Genomic DNA, 22,712 nt, shown 5'->3' on the forward strand with positions numbered 1-22,712 from the left:
CCGGATGTGAAACTCCCTGCTCTCTGCAACAAGCATCTCTCAGTCACACAAGGCAACGCTGTGCTTCCACCTGTAATCATGGTGTGTTTGAGAAAGTCAGACATGAAGTGGAATACTCTTTATCTCCTAACACTCTTCACGCGCTTCTCTACAACCAGAGCTCGTGAGTATTCTGACGTTTTTAGCTTGAGCACCAGTTTAACTTTTAATATATCCCTCTAGGTTTCGCATTTCCTAATGGGAAAACCTATTTTGTTTGAATGAGTGATATTCAAATAGTTACCGTCAGTTTTATTTTCTAGATCTGGCTGCCAGAGTTCATACATTAACACTTCTGACTTCTTTACATTATGTGTGCATTTTACAGAGTCATGTAAAGATGTTATCTCAGACTGTTGGAATCAAGATCCTACAGTTTGGACCAGGTAAATAATGCTGCCAATGCCATGCTGATGGGATAGATACTTTACCCCCTAATGACTTCTTCCCTTTTGCATTAATAAATTAATTTAGTTGAATGTTCTGTATGTGATCAAAGCTGCTACATAGGGTTGGGCGGTATCCAAATTCTGATACCTTCATACCGTCTCCACATTTTACCTCGGTAAACGGCATTACCGTGACTAATTAAAAATTATGACTTAAGGCTGAGACGGCATCACCAAACTGTTGACTTGTGCCTACTTGTTCAGAAATTAAATACCAAACACTAATAATGAAACAATAACAACATAATGTGCACAATATTAACGTTTATTAGAAACTGCTTAAAAAGTACAAATATAACAGTCAAAAAAATTAAATTACCCTGACCACCCAAAATAGTTTTGGCGCAGAATGCGCAGACAAATCAATTAAATTAAATCACAGCCTGAACAACTTTAAATAACAAAAAGAGCGACCTTTAAAAAAGTGGTAAAAGTAAAAGAAACAAATAATAGCAGTGAGCTGGGTGGCAAGTGTCAACAGGTTTAGTCAAGATGTTAACTTTTTCTGGATTTAACAAGGAACGTTGGGGACTTACAACTTTTCCCGCGGTGCTGAAAACCTGTTCCGATGGCGAGCTTGTGGCACAGACGCACAGGTACTTTCTGGCCACTTGTGACATCAGGGGAAAATGCCGGGCAGCACATTTCCACCACAGAAGTGGGTCTTTGCTTGGATAACCTGCTCCAAACAGTAGGCTGTTAATTCAGCTCCGACTCGGTCTTCTACGCTGCCGATGGGACCTGCCACTGCATCGGCTTGTTTTTGCAGAAGACTTCCCAGAGTCACCCTTTTTCGTGGGGGTTCGGGTTGCGCCTCTCCCTCTTCCACTCTGATGATGACCACTGGACCTGCTGGTGCTTGGTCCTCTAAGCTCACAACCTCAGCCTGTAATTCTGCCTTGGTCTCAGCCAATGCGCTGGCATCAGTCTCATATCCTCCACGGTAACGAGGGTCGAGGAAAGTGCATTTTCGCATTAATTTGCGCACTGAATCAGATTCATATTTGGCCTCTAGCTTTTTTAGAATTCCAGTTTTGATTGACTTTGTTAGCTGGAGGTCGTATTCTGACACAGCCAACACATTGTCCCTGCATAGCTGGAGTATGGGGAGGATAGAGGAACTGGTCACATAATGTTCTCCTGACAAAATATCAGTGAAGTCACCGACTGGTTTCAGTGCGTCGTGAACAGCTTTCAAGATGTCTGTGTCCTGCCAGGTCAGGGACAGGCTGCTCCTTCTGTCGTCAGACAAGACGTGTCTGATCCCCGGGGCCTGCTCCAGGATGCGCTCCACCATTGCCAGTTTGGAGCCCCAGCGAGTTGCGCAGTCCTGCCGATGGATGAATAAATGAATTAATAAACAAATGAATTAATAGATGAATAAACAAATGAATTGATAAATAAATAATAAATAAGCCACTTAATGTATATGATTATATTTTTAGTTTGCCTATGTTATAACAGATTCAGATTTTTAGATACAAATTTCTGCTTACCGTTATGAGGCTATGTTCTGGGAGTCCCAACTCCACTTGCTTCTTGTGGAGTTCACTATTACGTTGCCAGCTGTGTGAAAAGGCCCCGACAACGGCACACTCCGAGGGCGAGCTCGGTTTTTTGCCTATTGTCATAAATTGCATTTGTGACAGCCAGGTTTAGATTGTGACCGAAGCAGTTAAGCCACGGCCACTCCAGGGACCTGATTGCGGCAGAAATGTTGGCAGCGTTGTCAGTGGTTATGGCTGAAAGTTTTTTCTCATCAAGTTGCCAGTCCTGAAGTGCAACTCTGAGCGCTGCAGCAAGGTTGTCCGCCGTATGACTCTCAGGAAAATACGTTGTTTGGAGGCATTTGGATTCAAGTTTCCACTCAGGTGTAATGGTGTGGACAGTCAGGGACATATATGGAGTCATGTTAACTGATGACCACATGTCACTTGTTAAAGAATAACTCTCGGCCTCTGACAGCAGTACTTGAACCTCATCTCTAACTTTAATATATAAATGTGGGACGGTTGTTTGTGAGAAATGTTTCCGTCCTGGTAGCTCGTACTGGGCATCTAGGACCTTTACCATGTCCTTAAAGGACTTTTTTTCCACCGGAAAGAGACCATTTCCTTTGCCAAGTATTTTGTCACTGCATCCGTGCAGGTTTTCCAACGGACACAGTCCCTTTTGTATTTCGTTGTTTTCCCGAAGGCCCCTATTATTGCCGACTGTGTATAAGTGGCGGTGGACTTAGTTGTGGTTGGTTTTGGTCCTGCATCAGTATCAGCAGGAGGTGTTGAAACTGTTGCGCCTATTGAACTCGGGGCCAAATGCATCCTCGCAGCAGTGAGTGGATGGTTAACTCTGAGATGCGTCCTTAGGTTCGACGTGTTTCCGTCCCTTGCAGTCACCTTTTTATCACATAATTTACATATTGCCTCATCAGTATTTACTGGTCCCCCTTCTCATTTGCTAGGAACCCGAAGTATTGCCAGACTGCAGATGTCGTGTTCTTCTTAGTGACGAGTTCATACGGTGCGCGACTTGCCATCTTTCTCTCTCTCCTCCTCCTCGCTGTCACGTGGTGACATCACGTTCATAAACATCAAAAGTCTCACTACTGTGGAAGTAAAACTGAAAATTCAACCACATATAAGTGCTGTTTGACATAGATTAATTTTTAGACATTGATTTAATTATCTTATATTTAATCCTTATCTCCTATATTTTTTAATGATGTAATGACGGTATTGAAACTTATACCGTTGCTTTTGAAAGATACTGCAGGTATACCTTATTACCGCCCAACCCTACTGCCACAACTTTACTATTTTTATATTTTTATCATATTCATAAGTTTTTTCTTTAGGCTTGTTTTGCAGTAATACCAGCATTTAGCAACTGTTTTATTGGCCAGAGAGGTGTACATTGTTTCTTAATTATATTTTGGCTCTTGTGTATACTGCTAAAATTGTGCTAAACCTGTTATGGTTACAGCAGCTCTTGTGTTGCATGATTCTTTGGATAAAATTTGTAAAACATCTCCCGGTAGGTGTTATGAGGATCAAATTACGACATGCTTACTACGGGGCCGTTCCAGTCTCTTCTTTCGCAACGAGGTGAACCTATCACAGCAGGTCAGATCATAACTGGTGATCAGAGGTAGAAACTTTACCTGGAATGCACACACATGAGAAAAGTTGGGTGTTTTTTTTTTCTCAATGTGAGATATTTTAAGCATTTATTTCAGTTTTTCATATGCATTGCTTACAGCTAATAAAATACCCAAAATTATGTTTCTCAGAAAAATTAAAACCAATAAAAAGTAGCTTTAATGCAGAAACGGTGGCCAGCCTAACAGTATGTCAAAAAGTATGTGCACTTAGTAGGTTGGAGCTCCTTTGCGATGTAGCATAAGGGTGGTCAACTTGTGGTAGAACAGAAGACCACTGAGGAACAGTCCAGTTCTTTGTTCTCCTTTGCTCTCCTTCTCCCAGGTATTGTGCTTCTGATGCAGACTCTGGCTCAGGAGCTTAACATGCAGAATGTGCACCAAAGTTCTGACTTCAGCCTCAGTCCAAGCTAATATCCATGGCTATGTCTCTGCCAGATTCTTGCATGGGTTTTTTTTAACCATCCCCTAAGGCTATGGTGTTGCGTATGTTTCTCATTGATCACAACCATCCATTAATATGCTAGGAAACATCGCTCTGAATAGATAGCTTCTTCAGAAGTGGCTTTTAATGGCTTCTTCCCGTAATGGCGAGTTTTAGTGACTGTCTACTGAAACTGTCTCATTAGTAGTCTTCCTCATGATTGCAAAAGCTACCATAACAGTTCTGCAATGTTCTTATTTCTGAGAAACTGAATGTTGGGGTTTCATTAAATGTAATCATCATAATGAACAGAAATAAGTATATGAAATATATCACTTTGTGTAATGATTCTGTAAGACTTTTCTTTGTTGAATGAACCTTTTGATGTAAAAATCTATTGAGATGTACCTGTACAAATATACTGGACTGTCCAAATTAAGTCACACATTACATGTAGATGATAACAGAATAAAATTATTTTTAAAAAGAGCATACAATATTATTGTATCTCAAACTTGAAATTTCTAACAGATTGATGAAATGTTCATAAACGTTATTAGTACAAAATCAATAGATTATTTTTACAGGACATGTTTTTATACACAGATTAAACAGATTTTCATTCTGTGTAGAATGCTAGTTTATGTTCTTGTGTGTGTTTCTGGTTTTCAAGGCTGAAGTGAAGCTTGGATTAGCTTACAGGGTCCAAGTCCCATCCTCAGCTCTTCAGAGAAGCAGAGGAGTACAGTCAGACCACACTGTCATGATTGTGGCCACGTTGATCAACAGTAGTTTTTTTCAGGTGTGATCCCTTGAACAAGCAAGCATATTACCCTTTACACGTTTAAATGAACATTCATTTGCATAGAGTTCCATAGTGAAATCTTTCATAGTACACAACAGAGGCTTTTCTACTGCTAGCTTTCTTGCTAGATTTATGTGAAATTTTGAAATAGGTAAATTTGTTCGCCTTTTGCAGCCAACACCTTATCAGAAGAGACGTAAAGTGTTAATAAACCAGCAGCTCGTTCTAGGAGACCAGGTCCTATTTGTGAAGGTTGGAAGCCAGCCAGTCAGCAATCTTACTGAGCGTGTCCAGTTAAACTTCAACAATGAAAAAATGGTAACTAAATAGATACAAAAATGCTTTGGAAAAAAAAGGTTTTCCTTGTTTTTCATTCCTTTTCTTTGTTTCAGGTGAAAAATGGAAGGTGTGTGTTTTGGAGGGAGCCACATCTCATGAATGAAATAGGTGCATTATGTATGCAAACAAGTTCTACTCTTAAATGAACGCGTCAGCTCAGGGTTTACATGTTTGTTTGTTTGCTTTCAGGCCAGTGGAGCACTGAAGGCTGTGACACCATTACAACTAGAGAGGAATACATTTGCAGCTGCAATCACCTGAGCTTTTTTGCTGTGCTTGTGGTAAATTATGTTTTTCTGTCACACAAAACCATTATCCAAACAAGCCAACTAAAGGATGTGATGGCTATGCTAAAAAAGGACTGTACTAACCAACAGTTTTACTTGTACAAACAGTGTCTTCTAAAAATAATCATATTTTGATGTTTGTGGTTTTAATGTGGTGAATTATAGAATAGATCTGGATTCACACGCTCTAGATTTTTAAATTGATCATTGAAACAGCTCCTCTTTCACATTAAACTGTGAGCTCAACATTTTTCTGTCCTAGCTTCACAATGTTAAAAACCTGTTTCATAACACAAGACTCCAACCAATAACATGTGACTGTCAGGCTTTTATCCAGACTTATCACACACACTAATGCAAAAGATCCTGTCACCAGTCCCTAGAAACAAATCATTTGATGAATCCATGTTTCATTAATGATATACACTGATCAAATTTAGCTATGAATAACATGTGAATAGCTTAGCATCCAGGAGTTGACCGGCAGAAAAAGATGCATGAAATAAAAGTGTCCTGAGGACTGGTGTAAAATGCATTTCAGCTAAGTCCCATTTTGTCCTGTCCAGAATCCAGAATTGAATTCAAAGGTGGATGAACGTAATGCTGCGACCCTCACCTACATCACCTACATTGGATCAGCGCTCTCTGCCCTCTTTGCATTCGGCAGTCTGATCATCTACGTTGCTCTGCAGTAAGTTGTTTCTTTAACTTGCACCTCTTTTTATAGTGTGACTGACATACACCAATTAAAAAGACACTTTTATATTCTCCTCAGTGTATGGATTAAATCAGACTAAATGTTTCTTGCTTGGTTAGGATTATCAAATTTATTTACATTTCCATGAACGTGATCTGGTGTGAAATGTGTGTATTAGCCCCCCGGGACAAGCAAAAATGTTGTGAAGATACTAAACTACAGGAATGATGCCATTACTTCAAAAGGAACATAGATAACCTGATTATGGTTTGCAAATACACTCGAAAGACTGAAGCAACATTTCAGACCTACCAGACTGGGTTATACCAGTTCTTGTCATAATGTTGTTTGCGGGCGGACCAAAGTGCAGACAAGAGCTGGGCGGCAACATGTTGTAAAAGGTTTTCAGTTTTATTTCCAGAGATATTCAAAGAAACCAAACAAGGCACTGCAGATACAAACAAAAGTCCAGATCCAAAAAACTTACAAGATCGGTTCTGCAGGAACATGGAGAAACTCAGCACAAATACATGGGTTGAGAACGGGGTATGACAAACACAAGGAACCAGCGATGAACAGAGACACCAAACCAACTAATATACTGGGGAAAGACAAAGGCAGGGAATCAAGGGAACTGAGAACAGGTGCGACAAGAAGACAGGGAAGCAGAAGGAACAGGTGATACAAATACAAAGACTGAGGAAGAGTGAAAGGAATAAACAAACAGAAAACACAAACTAAGCAAGAGCATAAAGCAGAGGAGGAAATAAAGAACTAGAATAACTATGAACTAAAGTAAACAGAGAAACTAGAGGAGAACATAGAAACAATAACCTAAGAAATAAACAAGAGCCCATAAAAATCTAAATTACAAAACAAACCAAACATAAACAATAACTAAAGCTGGAATAAGAACAAATACCTAACCATAACTAAACATAGAGATACTAAATAAGAATCCGAGGGTGAATAATAATAATAATAATAATACAAAAAATAATAAGAAAGCAACAACAAAAGGAACTAAGAGTTAGAGGAACACAATACACACTAGGAGATGGTAGAAGGAGGAAAAGAAACTAATAAACATGATGCAAAAACCAAAATAGAAACATCTAGACCCTCACAAGACACCAAAACCAAAGTCCAAAATGTCACACTGTGACAGTTCTGTCAGGAGGTATGGGCCAAAATTCCTACAAACTGTTCTGCTTCTGGAAGAATACCCAGAACATTTGGCCCAAATCACATGGTTTGAAAGGCAATTCCATCAAATACTAAGGAAATGTATGTAAACTTATTATTTAAAGATACTTTTAAAAAAATGACCTAAAACAGGAAACAATCGTATTTAATGTCAGACGTTGAGAAAAAAATGTTTTGCGCTGTTTTATACAATGTATGGAAATATCTAGTTTCAACTGTAAACATGTTAAAATATCTTCAGTATTGAGTTAAAATAGGTTTCATCTTTGGTTGGAAGAATAAGTTGATGTAAAATTTCATGTTTTCTAGAACATGCAGTTTTTCACAGATCAAACGTGGTTAATCTTGTGAAGAACTTTAGGCCTTTCATCACATCTTTACCTGTGAATTATACAATACCTTTCAAAACTATCACATTACAACCACAAACATAAATGCATCATGATTACTGTAAAGTATTAGACAAACGATACATCGTTTTCTAAATTGTTTTTAGCGTGGTTCACATTAGTATCCAGACCCTTTTGTTTATTCTGATACTCCTAAATAAAATGCAGGAGCTACAGAGATGCACAGCTCAGGTGGATGAATCCATGTGCAGCTCAACTATTAGTCATGTGCTTTACAAAGCTGTCCTTTATGAGGGACTAGTGAGAAGAAAGCCATGGTTAAAAGAAACCTGTGAAATGGCCTGTTTGCAATTTGCCATAAGTGAACACATGGAGGAAGGTAGTCTGGTCAGATGCAACCAAAAACGAACTTTTTGGCTTACCTGCAGAACGCTATGTGTGGCTGAAAAACAAGAGAATATTCTCCTGAACGCACCATCTTCATCATGAAACTCAGTGGTGGAAGCATCATGCTGTGGGTATGCTTCTCCTCAGCAGGAACAGGAAGGTTGGTCAGAGATAATGGGAAGCTGGAATCGAAACACAGAGTAATCCTAGTGGAAATCATGTTTAAGGCTGCAAAAGATTTGAGGTTGGAGGGGAGGTTCACGTTCAAGCAGGAGAACCACGCTAAACATCCAACCAGAGGCCAATGGAATGGTGTAGATCAGAGCATATCCGCGTGTTGGAATAGCCATGTCAAAGGCCAGACCTAAATCCAACATAAAAACTGTGACAAAAGTCGAATACCGCTATTAACAGATGCTCTGTCCAAACTGAGCTGTTTTGTAAAGGAAAATTGACAGAAATTTCACTCTAATGAAAGGTGATTCCGAAAGTATTGACACATAAGTCTCAAAACGCACTACTTTGCATTGACCTATCACTGAAAATCCTAAAATGAATAATTTAATTTTTTCTGTGGTTGATGACAATTAACAAGTTAAATCTGTAGACCTTTGTCAGCCCCAATACTGATCATGCTAGTAAACGAGCTTTTAGTCATGAGCACAAATTAAACCTGTCACGATGTTAACCTCAAAAGCAAGAAGGAAGGAAAGAAAAGGAGACAAATACAGAAAACTCATTGTTCTTTCCCATGAAGGTTAATAAAGAAGGGTATTAAAGAATCAAATCTACATCTTCCACTCTAGGAGATAATGTGTCTGAGCTCTGTGTGAGCACGAACATTTGATCAGATATGTTAAGTCTATATGATTGTGATCAAGGTCAGTAAGAGATTGGCAACGTTTGATGAGAACATGAACACTAACCACAGAACCACATGGCCAGATCTTGTTATTCTACGTGTCTATTAGTCCCAAACATGTAGACATTCTCATACCATATGAGAAGCTTCATTAACTTGACAGTGATCAGGTTGTGATCAGGTTTTACTGATTCATTTATGAAGAAGTCTTTTGAACCATAAGGGGGTGCCGCTCTTGAAAAAGCAAGACACACTAAACCTAAAGTGTCACAGCAATAGTGTCTTGGAAAAATATGCACATACAGTATTCACATTGCCGCCATAAGCGTTACTGTATTTTAGTGGGATTTATTTGAGTTAGACCAACTCAAAGCAGTAAAAAATATTGAGCTGGAAATAAAATAATATTTCTGTTTTTTTCTCAAATACAAACCAGAAAACGTATTTGTATTCAGCCCCACTGATTTAGTACTTTGTCAGACCAACTTTCACTGTTTTGCTGATATTACACATGCAAGTGAATTTATTGTCCATTCTTCTTTACAAAGCCACTCAATCTCAGTTAGAGTGGATGAGGAGAGTTTGTGAACCCCAACTTTAGTGTCTTGCAACCATTTTTCAATTAGATTTAGGTTTGGACTTTGACTGGGTCATTCCATGTGGCTCTAGGGTTGCTGTCCTGTTGGAAGGTGGACCCCAGTCACAATTCTTTTACAGGCTCCATCCATCCATCCATCCATCCATCCCATAATAATTGTCCTACCAACAGATTGTTCCACTGGACCTCTGGATCAATTCAGCTCCTCCAGAGTTACTATTGGTCTCTTGGCTCCATCTCTGATCGATGTTGTCTTCGCCCGGCCTGTCAGTAAACACCCATGTTGGTCTGCAGTTGTGCCAATTTTAGATGATGGATTGAAGGCTGCTCTGTGAGATTTTCAAATATTGCTGCCACAGGTATTTTTTGGTCTTCATGATGCTCTTTGTTCAATGTTCTGCGACAAACCTCTGTGGCCTTCGAAGATGGATTCTGTCAACTAATTAGGTCACTTTTCAAACCAATTAGTTGTAGTGGGTTTTATTCAGTGGTATCAGAGTAACGGGGATTGAAAGCAAATGCACGCTACACTTTTCATATTTTTATTGCTAAAAGATGTATAAAACCAGTTATTGTCATTCTTCATTGTTCAAATTATGAGCTACTTTGTGTTGGTTTTTGGGTTGATGCAGGATTTTAGTACATTCTGGTTCCCTATTTGTGTTTTCTGGGTTTACTTAACTTGTTCTCTAATGGCTTGTTTACATTTTCCAGATGGACCTTCACCACAATGCTCTTGTGTGATCAAAATGTCACTAACTGGAGCTTTTCTTTGCAGTCACATCCACAATTTTACAGAGGTTTATGCTGACTAAAGTGTTTAGACTTACAAAAAGCATATCAGAAATAATAAGGACAAAGAATCAAAATTTGGAGGGGAGTTAACAGGGGATATTCAGATTTCTTTAAGCAAAAGTTTATATAAACGCTAATTTATTCATTTTAAAACTGTTTTCAGATTTGCATTGAGGGTTCATTTAGCCAGAATTTGACTATTTAAACAGAAAATGTGGGAAGCACATGCTGAGAACAGAACATGTAAAACGTTTCAGAGTATCTATCTGAGAGAAGAGAAAGGTAGTGTAAAAATGTAGATAATATGCTTCACTTCAACTTCTGTATTCGTTTTTTATACCTTTGATTTCAGAGAGAGCTAGTCTTACTCTATGGAAATGCTTGTAAGCACAGAAAGAAAATTTATAGGTAGCTGTCTCCTATTGACATTTTCTGTGTAAATAATGATTTCCTTCTTTGTAACTAAGCAAAACACAGCTTAAAGGCTCATAAATTACCCAATCACACAAACCTGACATCTTGAAATTGTCAGCTTTATACTAACTAAAGAGCAATTTAATGTCGATAGTATGTTAACTGCTAATAATCTTTGAATATTTGAACTATTCATTTAAATTACTGGAGAAGCACCCAGAGCCAGAAAAAACTAAAACTTCTAAATTGGCCAAGGCCCCGCTTAAACATGTTGGGTGTTAAATTTGGGTAGCAACAGCAACAAGGCAAGAGCTCAGATAAATTGTGGGAGCCCAATAGGCTTAAAAGAATGTGTTGAGTCACAACATCCTTTGGTCACAAAACAGTGAAATGCGTGGAAGATGAGTAATGACTACACTCATCCACAGCTCCTTAAACACAATCCTGACCCAATCCACGGTTACAGGATACTGTGGTGTATTTTTCAGAGACTCTTTCTTAGGATTTAAGAGCAGGTGTGACAGATACAGCTTTAAAGGTTTACTCCCTAAATTGTGTTATTTATCATCTCTAACCTTATGCTTTGTTTTATTGCCCAGCAAGACATCAAGCCTTTATGTGGTCAGCAAGTCCGCAGAATTTACTGAATCCGCATTATAGAATAGACTAGAATAGAATAGAATTTAACTTTATTGTCATTGCAGATGTCACAAGAAAAAAGCAATGAAATACAGTTTACTTCCAGCCATGAATATGCTAAAACTGTTTTATAACAGTATAACAGTTATAAAACATATAACTATTATATATTACTATAAATAATGTATATAACTATATATTATAAAACTAATAATGCATTACTGCTGTGTCTCCTTTAGTCGCCGGCGTCCTGAGAAGGCCCTCGGCATCCACATGCAGCTATCGGGGGCATTGTTGTGCCTCCACCTCAGCTTCCTGAGCTGCAACTTCTGGATATTTCTGCTAAATGAGAAGGAGGACAGCTGGGTTTGTCGAGGTTTGGGTCTCTTTCTGCACTGGTCTCTGCTGGCCACGTTGACCTGGGTGGCCCTCGAAGGATTCCACCTTTATCTGCTCCTCATCCGAGTCTTTAACATCTATGTCAGAAGATATCTGCTCAAACTCTGCATAGTGGGATGGGGTGAGTGTAAGAGTCTGGTTGGGCTGTCGAGTTAATTCAATGTTGACCTTGACTATAATAATTTAGCTTTGTTTTTATCTTTCCTTTGCTGTCCCCTCAGGCCTTCCTACCTTTTTTGTAGTGATTTGTGGGATTTTAGGTGTTTATGGCAAATATACTATGGAAATAAGGGATTCCAACAACCACACATCAACATCACAAATGTAAGACACTACAATGAGATTACATGTACAAACGAAATTCAATGAAACTGTCAAATGACCCCCAGTCTCTATGTTTTGCTTCTCCTTGATGAGCAGATGCTGGATGAGCAGCGAGTTCCAACAGAGACGTTTAGTCATGTACATCACTCTGGCTTTTCTCTGCCTGGTGGTGCTGTATAACTTCTGCATCCTGTTGCTGGTGGTGTTTAAAATCTGGGGGTTAAGAACTGGCAGAAAAGACTATGACTGGGAGAAGACGAACAAGGAAAGAGGCACCAGGTTATGGAAGGACTGTGCCACAGTTCTGGGCCTCAGCTGTGTACTGGGCTTACCGTGGGGTTTAGCCAGCCTCACTTATGCTACCTTGCCTGGAATCTACTTGTTCACCATCTTAAACTCTCTGCAAGGTCAGTAAATGGGATTAAATGTTGGTATGCATTTTTATATGTTGATTTACCTAAAAGATTTTTTTGGTTTTGTTTGTTCAGGTGTATTTATGTTTCTATGGTCTGTGGCTTTGACGTGCAAGTCTAGATCGGAAAATAACTCATCAGTCCCAGATCCTTCCTCTCAGAAAATGATGACAACCAGCTTCAACAACTGATATTTGCAGCAAAAACAAACACAGTGCCTACATTAGGCGTTGGCTGACCATTGGACTACTTTTATATGCTTTAATGTATTACAAACAATAATTCTTTTTGCTCATTTTTATCTTTTCTGAGATTTCCTCAAATATATAGTGCTCCAGAAAAAATATGTCCTTGACATGTATTTATTGTGCAGTTTTATTTCTTATAAATTACCAAGCAAAGTCATATTTTTGTTTTTAATGAATATACCAGTAAATAAATAAAAATTCAAAAAAATCTATGTCTTTTTGGAGTTTTTCCTGTTAAACGCTGTGGGCGATCTATCTATCTATCTATCTATCTATCTATCTATCTATCTATCTATCTATCTATCTATCTATCTATCTATCTATCTATCTATCTATCTATCTATCTATCTATCTATCTATCTATCTATCTATCTATATCTATCTATCTATCTATCTATCTATCTATCTATCTATCTATCTATCTATCTATCTATCTATCTATCTCTATCTATCTATCTATCTATCTATCTATCTATCTATCTATCTATCTATATCTATCTATCTATCTATCTATCTATCTATCTATCTATCTATCTATCTATCTATCTATCTATCTATCTATCATCTATCTATCATCTATCATCTATCTATCATCTATCTATCTATCATCTATCTATCTATCATCTATCTATCTATCATCTATCTATCATCTATCTATCTATCTATCTATCATCTATCTATCTATCATCTATCTATCATCTATCTATCTATCATCTATCTATCTATCATCTATCTATCTATCTATCATCTATCTATCATCTATCTATCTATCATCTATCTATCTATCATCTATCTATCTATCTATCATCTATCTATCATCTATCTATCTATCATCTATCTATCATCTATCTATCATCTATCATCTATCTATCTATCATCTATCTATCTATCATCTATCTATCTATCTATCATCTATCTATCATCTATCTATCTATCATCTATCTATCTATCATCTATCTATCTATCTATCATCTATCTATCTATCATCTATCTATCTATCTATCATCTATCTATCATCTATCTATCTATCATCTATCTATCTATCATCTATCTATCTATCATCTATCTATCTATCTATCATCTATCTATCATCTATCTATCTATCATCTATCTATCTATCTATCTATCTATCTATCTATCTATCTATCTATCTATCTATCTATCTATCATCTATCTATCATCTATCTATCTATCATCTATCTATCATCTATCTATCATCTATCTATCTATCATCTATCATCTATCTATCTATCATCTATCTATCATCTATCTATCTATCTATCATCTATCTATCATCTATCTATCTATCATCTATCTATCTATCATCTATCTATCTATCTATCATCTATCTATCATCTATCTATCTATCATCTATCTATCTATCATCTATCTATCTATCTATCATCTATCTATCTATCATCTATCTATCTATCATCTATCTATCTATCATCTATCTATCTATCATTCGTATTCTTCTTTGCATCTCAGGATGAGTCAGATTGGGTGAAGAGTATTTGTGAGCTGCTGTTTTCAAGTCTTTCCACAGCTTTTTAACTGAATTTAGGTCTGGGCTTTGACTTTCTAACACATTAATTTTATCTAAATCATTCCAATGAAGCTCTGACTGCATAATTAGGGTAATTTTTCAGCTTGAATAAAAACTTGCTTCCAGAATCCTTCCGCATTAAGCTCATATCTATCGTCCCATCATCTCTGACCAGCTTTCCTGCTTTCGGAGGGAAGTTGGTCAGTGACGCTGCCAGTACCATGTTTCACTGTGGGGATGGTGTGTTTAGAATACATTGCAGTATTAGTTTTCTGCTACCAATTGTTTCGCATGTAGGGCAAAAGCATTTCCTTGGTTCCTTATGATCAGAGTTGCTTTTACGCATGGTTGCAGTTTGGTTCTATGTGGTTTGTGAAAGACTGTAACTGATATTTATGATATTATGGGTTTGTGTTAACACCTCGCTTTACTTCTATACCTAGTGTTGAAGATTCTCTTTAAAGAGGCCTTCTGCGTGTTCGTTTATTCCCCATAACCTGGTAGAATTACACACATTTGGAATAAATCACATGGAGACAGCTGTATTAAAAATACCTGGATCAGGGAAGCTCTCTGTGATCTGACCACACACCGAGACGACTTCGGAGCTTCTCACTGGGCACATGGCTTTTATTAAAACACATGAAAATGGGCAGCGCCCTGTTTACAGTTTTTTTCTCACATATAGTCACTTACAAACTTTTCCTGCCTACCATATTAGGACATGTTCCTGTCTCCCAGCACCTCCACTCGTATCTACTGATATAAGAAGGGAGTGCTTGGCCCGTTAATCTTTTCACATCCTTCTCCCACCCTTACAGTTCTTCACTATTTTTCTGCTTCACCACACTCAAGGCCAAGTTTGTGCAATACATTTCTGCAGGCCACTAACACAGGTTATACATTTTATTTCCCACACTGGTTATGAACATAATAATAATAATGCACACACATAATATATCTCCACACTAGACATAATTTCTGCTTGTCTGTGATTGCAGATCATCTTTCAAAATGAGGGCCATGGTTTCAATGTGGGGCACCAAAAAAGATGACAAAAGTGATTGGGTTGTTTTGGTAGTGTTACCACACCACATGTCAAGGTTAGGTTTTCTCCTATTGTGTTATAAAAAAAGAACATGTGAAACATTTCTGTCTGATCTTTGTACTGAAGGAAGGTACAGGTCATAAATGTAGCAACACTAGCAACAAGCAGCTCAGACATTTTATTAGATTCAGTTTGATTTGTACTGACAGGTGGGTCAAATATACACACACACAGTGAGAGCAAGTGTGAAAGAGCAGCTTTACACACTGACTGACTTTCCACTGAAGCAATGAAAAAGTTTAAAAATATATCCGTATTTGCTCAAACAATTTATACATAATTATAGTTGAGAATATGAAGCAATACACATGTCACTCTTGTGGGGAGCAGTCTTCCCACCACCGTGGACCTCTACACATTACGATGCAGGGGGAGACCCTCCAAAGGACTCCACCCATCTGTCACACAGACTGTTTCAGCCCCTCCCCTCAGGCAGACAGGTGAGGAGCATTCAGAGCAAGACCACCAGGCCCAGAAACAGCATCTTCCCTGAAGATGTCAAACTGCTGAACTCAAACCACACTCTGTAGACTCTCTCACTACATGCTCACCTGCACTAAACACTTTACCCTTTTTGCTCTTCACTGCATATATTTTTACTGACTGCTATTTGTTGTTAGATTTAGCTGCGATGGACTGGCGACCTGTCCAGGGTGTACCCTGCCTCTCGCCCGTGGACTGCTGGAGATAGGCACCAGCTCCCACATGAACCACTATGGAAAAAGCAGTACAGAAGATGAATGAATGAATGAATGTTAGATTTAGCTTTGTTTATACTTAGTTTTCTTTCTACTTAAGTGTTAGGCATCTTAACTGGGACTTGAGTCCGAGTTTCGTACGTTAACATGTAAATGTGAGCTTATATAACAATAAAAATCCTTGAATACACTCCTAAAACTGTGTTAGAAACACCACACAATGTGTTTAAATTTTATTAATAAATGTATAAATAATCATTATTTGTGTATTATCTGACACAAATATAATTAGTCCTTTAACACTACTGTGTCACAATGCAAAACAAATATGTGTTATGATTTGTGGTTTTTGACACATAAGTAGGAAAAATGGGTTTTTATAAAATGGATTTTATTAACTTTGAAATGCCCTTTTTAGGAAAAAGTAAACACATTTTATTATATTTATAACAACATTCTAACAACCTGCAATCAATTTAACATATTTTTTTCTTTATAGACTCTGGTCACAAATATTTAACAAATTTCTAACCCATCATCTGTGTATAATAAGTGAGGTTTTATTTTACATTCGTGGAGCAATGTATCAAAAACAGCAATTAAATTCATTAAACTGACACTTTAATAAATTTAATTCATACCATGTCTTGGCTACAAGACATATTATGAATTAAATTATATTCTATTCATCTGACAAGCAGTCTACAAGCACAACTCTGTCAAGATCTGCCAGTGGTAAGTTTTTGAGTTTGTATTTTGTTTATTTCCTTCTTCTTAGCCAGTGCCACGTGTTTTTTTTTGTTTTTTTGTTCATTTGTGTTTATTAGATTCCTTCTGTTTAGTTTTTGTTACTTGTGTTTATTTTTGTTGCTTCCTGGGTTCTGGTGTTAGAGGTGTCAAGTTACATTTCCTTTTAGATCTGGTTTCCCTCCTGTTTATGTCCTTTGGTTAGTTTCATTGTTTATTTGCTTCAGTTCATTTAGATGTGTTTTGGTTACCTCCTTGTACTCCCTGCTCTTCTGTGTTGATTAGTCACTCTCCCTCAGTTCTCCTGCATCCCTGGTCTCCAGCTGTCTCACATTCTCCTGATTAGCTCCTCTCCCAGTTCATTGGTTCATACTCCACTTCCCTCAGTATATTAGCTTCCTGGTTTTTATTGTTCCTTGCTGGTTCCCCTTGTTTACACCCCTGATTGCTACACTGCATGCTTCCCTGTTGTTACCTGGCTCTGTGTCCCTGTTCTGGCTTACCCGTGTAAGCTGTTATTATTATTAAAAGAAGAAACCTTTGCCGAATGTCTCACCCTCTCTCTTTCCTGTCTGCCTACTGTCGAAAAATGAAAGATAAAGGCCTCTAGTGCTGAAAAAATGTATTTAAAAGAAGAAACCTTAATACTCACCATGCGACTCATGAGCATCAGTCTGCACATTGGTCCAAACAAACCACAACAATTTATGAGAGGCAGAAAGTGTGTATTTCTGAAATGTTGAAGGTGGCAGTTCACAGAGGGCTGTATCCAACCATATTCATGAAAAGTTGAGGGGAAGGAAGAAGTGTGGTACAAAAGGATTAACCCCAGCCTTGAGAGGATTGTGAAGAAAAGGCCACTGAAAGGTAAACAGGAGATTCAAGGCTTCTCGCTGGGATGACTTGCTCCAACAGGAGGCAGTAGATGTGTTAACAACCCAAATGTTGAATAACAAGCCTCATCTGAAAAATGAAAACACAAAGCAAAACTTTATATCTGTTGTAGGTTAGACACATCTTTAACATTTGACATACTTATTTTTGTTCCGTTTTTCAATGACTGACATTAAACAGACTCCAGGTTGCCCTATTTAACATTCTCAAAGACATATAAGAAAAAAAGGGCAAACATTTGCTATAGGGATTTTCTGCAACTTGTTTCTTGTTTTAGCATTTGGAATTTAATACTTTCAGAATATTAGGTACATACTTCATGATTTTTAGGAGTTTCTGGTTGCAAAAAATACCGTCTGTCCTGTCTTAAATCCCTTTTTAAATAGACCACATTCTTTGTTCCACAACCGCGTCTGATTTCAGTTTTGGTATGACTTGTCTATGGAGAAAGAAGCCTTCCTTTCTCTCTGGAAACTTTTCAAACTCTGAGTCCAACTTAAAGACAGAAAACATCTTGCAAAATAAGTAAATAAACTTAGGGACACAACAAACCTACCAAACTTGACCAAACTCCAAAATCCATGGTTATGCACTTAACATTTCTGCAATAATGTTGGATTTTTCATAATCATTTCCATTTGAAAAGTTATTACAAGGACCTATGCAGACATGTGGAAGTTGAAACGAATACACAAAAACTTGACTAAAACTGGAAATATTTATGCATGCAGTGCAAAAATGTTATTGCTAGAATATTTTCCTCATCAATATGTAACAATAAATGCTGCCTTCAAATGGTTGACAGTTGTTACAGCCATTTGAAGGCAGATTTGGGACAATGTCCCATTCATAATTTTAAAAAGAATGTTAACAGTCTAGAAAAGCACAGCATATTTGGATTACTGAACTATCCGGTCTTTGATTTCAAGTCTTCACCTTAATTTGTTTTTTAATTATTTAGTCGGATTTTTGAAAAGACAAAATATCTTGAAATGAGCAGGAAATTTAAACAATATACAAATAAGAGGGTGTGGCATACATAAAAATCTGTGAAGCGAAACAATATTTAACCCTCCCGCCGTCCTGGCTAAGCGCTAGTACAGAGTAGAGGGTGACACGGGAGTGGATTTTCTCTCCTGTCCCATCCCGCTCCCACAGAAAAATGTCTTGTCCCATCCCAATCCCAGGCCAGCATAACGAAAAAAATCCTGTCATGTCCCACTCCTGGTAAATTGACTCCCACTCCCATCCCGCTCCCATTCAGAACGACTCCCACTCCTGTGCCACTCCCATTTTTGTTTTCTTCATTTAGTCTTTTGGCAATTTCTTTCTTTGAAGGACCAGTTAGGTCCCTGTTTTTAGCTGTAGTAAAGGCCAGTTAAAGTAAAAAGAAAAATAATGAAGAAATAATAAAATATCAAACAAGGAAACAGACCATGCCTATCTTAGCTGAATAAACAAAATGTACATAGTTGTATTTTACTCATTTATTAAGTGATTGTTTCCTTTGAACAATGACATCACTTTTATGTTTCAAATTGCTGAAACGAAAAAAAAATGCACCTAGTAAGAGAACTGTACTTGTTGAACAAAAGGTCAAAAAGGCATTACTTTCACAATTTAGAAACTGTACCTCAATGGTTCACAGCCCTGGTCCTCAGGGACATCTTCCCTGCAAGTTTTAGATGTGTGTTTCCTCCAGAACACCTGATTTAAATTCTGACATGACCTCTTATACAGGCATCAAGAATGGAGGGTTAAACTAAATTAATACAATAAAATCATCATTAAATAAATAAATGTTGTGAATGTCCCATAAGTGAAGTAAATGTAACATGAAAGAAATGTAACATTAAATGTGCCATTAAATTAAAGGTACCATTTATTTATTTAATACATTATTAGAAACAATAAATGTACTATTATATCATGAAATGGACTATTATGCAATTAAATATGCCACTGAATAATTAAGTATAATTTTAAAGACGACATGACGTAATTAGTGGTACACTTAATATTTAATGATGTATTAAATAAATTGTACATTTAATGGTACATTCAATTTTGTTCTATTTCACAACATATTTATTTAATATCTTCCCTTGATTAAGCCTTTCAACGAGGTCCGCGAGGAGACATGGGGGAATTTTTTCTCTTTTTGCGTTCTCACGCAATAGTCTTTGCGTTATTTCGCAATACTTTGTGGGATAGTTTCCAAACCAGATAACTGCAAAAATTGAAACAAACACTACACCCGTTTTGAGATTTATTGAGTTTTATTTTGAAATCAGCCTTAAATAAAATTATCTTCAATCAGACTAAAAGACAGTTTGTATCCACAAGCTGTCAAACAAACTACTGAACAATAATGCTGCACGAAACCACATCTGTGACACTTTGTTTCCTTATTACTGCTGCATGATGTGTACTTTGTTTTGTACGCCATTAGTGTTTTTGTTTTTATCATGATTTGAACGGTTCTTCTTATCCTAAACATTTCACCGCATTGTTTACTGAGTGTTAACCTGCATATGACAAATAAACCATATCAATCACATATAAGTGTTTGTTTTATGAGCAGTTTATCATCTGTGCTGTTGCTCCAAAATGCCGAACGCAAAAGTATTGCGTGGAGACGCAAAACAAAAATAAAATCCCCCATGTCCCCTCGAGGGCTCCGTACCTTTCTCCTCTACTGTGGCAAAAGCTCTTAAATCTTTAGTGCACATGCAGCAGTTTTGTTGGTCAGATGAGACCTAACATGTGTTGGTACTTTTGGTTTGATGAATGAAGAGATGCAGGGCTGATTTAATCCAGAATCTGTCTTACAAGTGTCCCTTAATCACTGGTGAACTTGATTACAACTAAACACGTTTTACAAGCAGCAGACTGCATGTTAACACCGCTACATTCAACTCTCCTGAAGTTCGGTAATATGTGCGACTTTCCTGTCAGCTCTATGAGTTTAATAAATAAGTCCTTACTTCTGACTTTACGTTGCAAATCCAATTTTACCAGGTCCAGTTCTCCACTTGTGTTTGCTCCCCCCATTCTGAACGCAGGTGGAAAACATCGAGCAGAAGCACTGTTGGCTTGTGGGTCGTGTAGTTTGTTTGACTCGCATTATAGTATAGGCTTGTTGGAAAAAAACTACACAATGGCGGCGTCGATCCAAGTTTTTTTTTCTTAAAGTTTATAACAAAGTCTCAGTTTTACATTTCCAAGGACAATTGATCCTAGTTTATTTCCCTCCTATTAGTTAGCTCCCGCTCCCGTCTGCTCCCGTTCATTTTTTATCCTGTACCGTCCCAATCACGTGATCTTTGCTGATGCTGTCTCCCGTCCCGCGGGATTCCCGTGGGACTCCCGAAAAAATGTCAGCCTCTAGTACAGAGCGAGGCAGATGTCACGCGGGGTGGCTCTGATCCCCGCAGGACCAAAAATCTAGTAGTCAGAAATGTGATGTGTGCAACCCCTCTAGGACTGTGGGAGGGTGTAAATTGTGCGTAATACAATGACGTAAGTAAAACCCACACTGAGGCATTTTAGAGAATTCTTCCAAGCTAGCTAGCTAACTTTTGGTAACTTTACTGTCAAAGTATATTTCATTGTACTACTTTGTCATCACAAGAAAAACATTGTCACAATTTTTTTAACTCATGATTACACAAACTTTACATTTTTTATTACTAAAAATGATCGTATTACTGATACCTACTGAAGATGTTGAGAATATCCCTCTAGATGTGTCATGATAGGCTGAGGTTGTGCAGCACCAACATGGTAAGTAAGGAAAGTCCTTCAGTTCACTTGTTTAGTCCAGACCAAAAGCGCACTTTATTATTTTTTGTTTTGTTTGGTGCAGTTTGCTTTTTCATTGTACTTTTTGTAAGTGAACTATTACTTGTAAACAAAACCACGCAGGTCACGATCATTGTTCCCATTGGACAGAAATGACGGGGGCGGGACAGAACACAGACCCAGAAATTTAGGAAAACAACTAGAGGTGCTGCGTGCAGCAACCCTGTTTTGCATATTCTGCCATTATTACAGCTGCAATATTATTTATAATTTTGGAACGCCATCGGAGAATGCATGCGCCCTGTCCCACAACATGCCTGTAGCGTTGCTAAGCAACATACAGCTTATCAGGTATGACTTCAGTACGACGTACACTTTTGCTACGGCTATGGTGGCTTGTTAAGTCCAAAGAGACGTACGTTTTCTGTAGTTGGTTTAGATCGGGGCCGTAAGCGAACCACACCAGAGTCCGTTTGGAAGTGGACCAAGACCACCTCCAAAAATGGTTTCTTCCCGAAAATGTAAATGGTGAAATTGGACCAATTAATAAGATAAATTTTTTTGCGGCTGTTGAATAATGAGAGGAGAGATAAGAAGAAGAAGGAACAGGAGGGAGGAGACAATTATTTCACGACTCAGACGTGACTGGACTAAACAGCACCTTATTCATAACAGGAAAACACCAGAGGGAAATGTCGCTGTAGGGAACATGTTCTTTTGCATTGACAGAATTAGCTGGATAAGAGACATAAACTATTTCAAAACATTAATAATATGAAAATAAAACTAAACCTTATCTTATTACCCCACTGATTAAATTAAATAAAATGAGAATTAATGGGGTAAATGTTTAACTGGATTCAAAACTTCTGAACAAATGGAACTCTACAAGTTAGAACTGGTCAAAAACTGTCCAGAAAATATTTTGTAGAAAATGGAATTCCTTAAGGTAGTATTATAAGTCCCATATTGTTTTCTTTAATGAAAAATGTTGTATTCACAGACATTGGAAAAGAAATAGGTTGTTCACTTTTGTTGATGATGGAGCCATATGGAAAAGAGGGCGAAATATAGAGCTAACAG

At 37.7% G+C, this 22,712-nt stretch overlaps 1 protein-coding gene and 1 long non-coding RNA gene across 4 annotated transcripts; one reads left to right on the forward strand and one right to left on the reverse strand.

The window, feature by feature from the left end:
* Positions 1–8: 8 nt before the first annotated feature.
* On the forward strand, positions 9–13,040 carry LOC124866575 (adhesion G-protein coupled receptor G1-like). 2 transcript variants are annotated; one of them, XM_047362421.1, is made up of 12 exons: positions 9–163; positions 368–425; positions 3,526–3,610; positions 4,743–4,871; positions 5,049–5,192; positions 5,267–5,321; positions 5,403–5,494; positions 6,067–6,191; positions 11,688–11,968; positions 12,069–12,171; positions 12,268–12,578; positions 12,660–13,040. In XM_047362421.1, the coding sequence occupies exons 1-12, from the start codon at positions 79–81 to the stop codon at positions 12,773–12,775; spliced, it is 1,584 nt and encodes a 527-aa protein (XP_047218377.1). In that variant the 5' UTR covers positions 9–78; the 3' UTR covers positions 12,776–13,040. The 2 variants fall into 2 exon arrangements, with proteins under 2 accessions (XP_047218377.1, XP_047218378.1); XM_047362422.1 differs by lacking the exons at positions 9–163; positions 368–425; positions 3,526–3,610 and adding an exon at positions 3,649–3,672.
* Positions 7,016–20,871, reverse strand: LOC124866576. 2 transcript variants are annotated; one of them, XR_007037858.1, is made up of 3 exons: positions 20,813–20,871; positions 17,584–17,894; positions 7,016–8,322 (listed from the first exon to the last, which is right to left on the reverse strand). It is a non-coding gene; the product is annotated as an uncharacterized LOC124866576 (long non-coding RNA). The 2 variants fall into 2 exon arrangements; XR_007037859.1 differs by lacking the exon at positions 7,016–8,322 and adding an exon at positions 14,595–16,199.
* Between the last annotated feature and the right edge of the window lie 1,841 nt (positions 20,872–22,712).

The sequence above is a fragment of the Girardinichthys multiradiatus genome, chromosome 4, assembly GCF_021462225.1.
Source record: "Girardinichthys multiradiatus isolate DD_20200921_A chromosome 4, DD_fGirMul_XY1, whole genome shotgun sequence".
Classification (NCBI taxonomy): Eukaryota; Metazoa; Chordata; class Actinopteri; order Cyprinodontiformes; family Goodeidae; genus Girardinichthys; species Girardinichthys multiradiatus.

What these genes read in the sequence shown, in the direction of transcription:
- LOC124866575 (XM_047362421.1), top strand. Translation starts at nt 79, where the DNA reads ATGGTGTGTTTGAGAAAGTCAGACATGAAGTGGAATACTCTTTATCTC. An exon ending in GCTTTTTTGCTGTGCTTGTG is followed by an intron (nt 5,495 to 6,066) that starts GTAAATTATGTT and finishes TGTCCTGTCCAG; the next exon opens with AATCCAGAATTGAATTCAAA. An exon ending in ACTCTGCATAGTGGGATGGG is followed by an intron (nt 11,969 to 12,068) that starts GTGAGTGTAAGA and finishes CTGTCCCCTCAG; the next exon opens with GCCTTCCTACCTTTTTTGTA.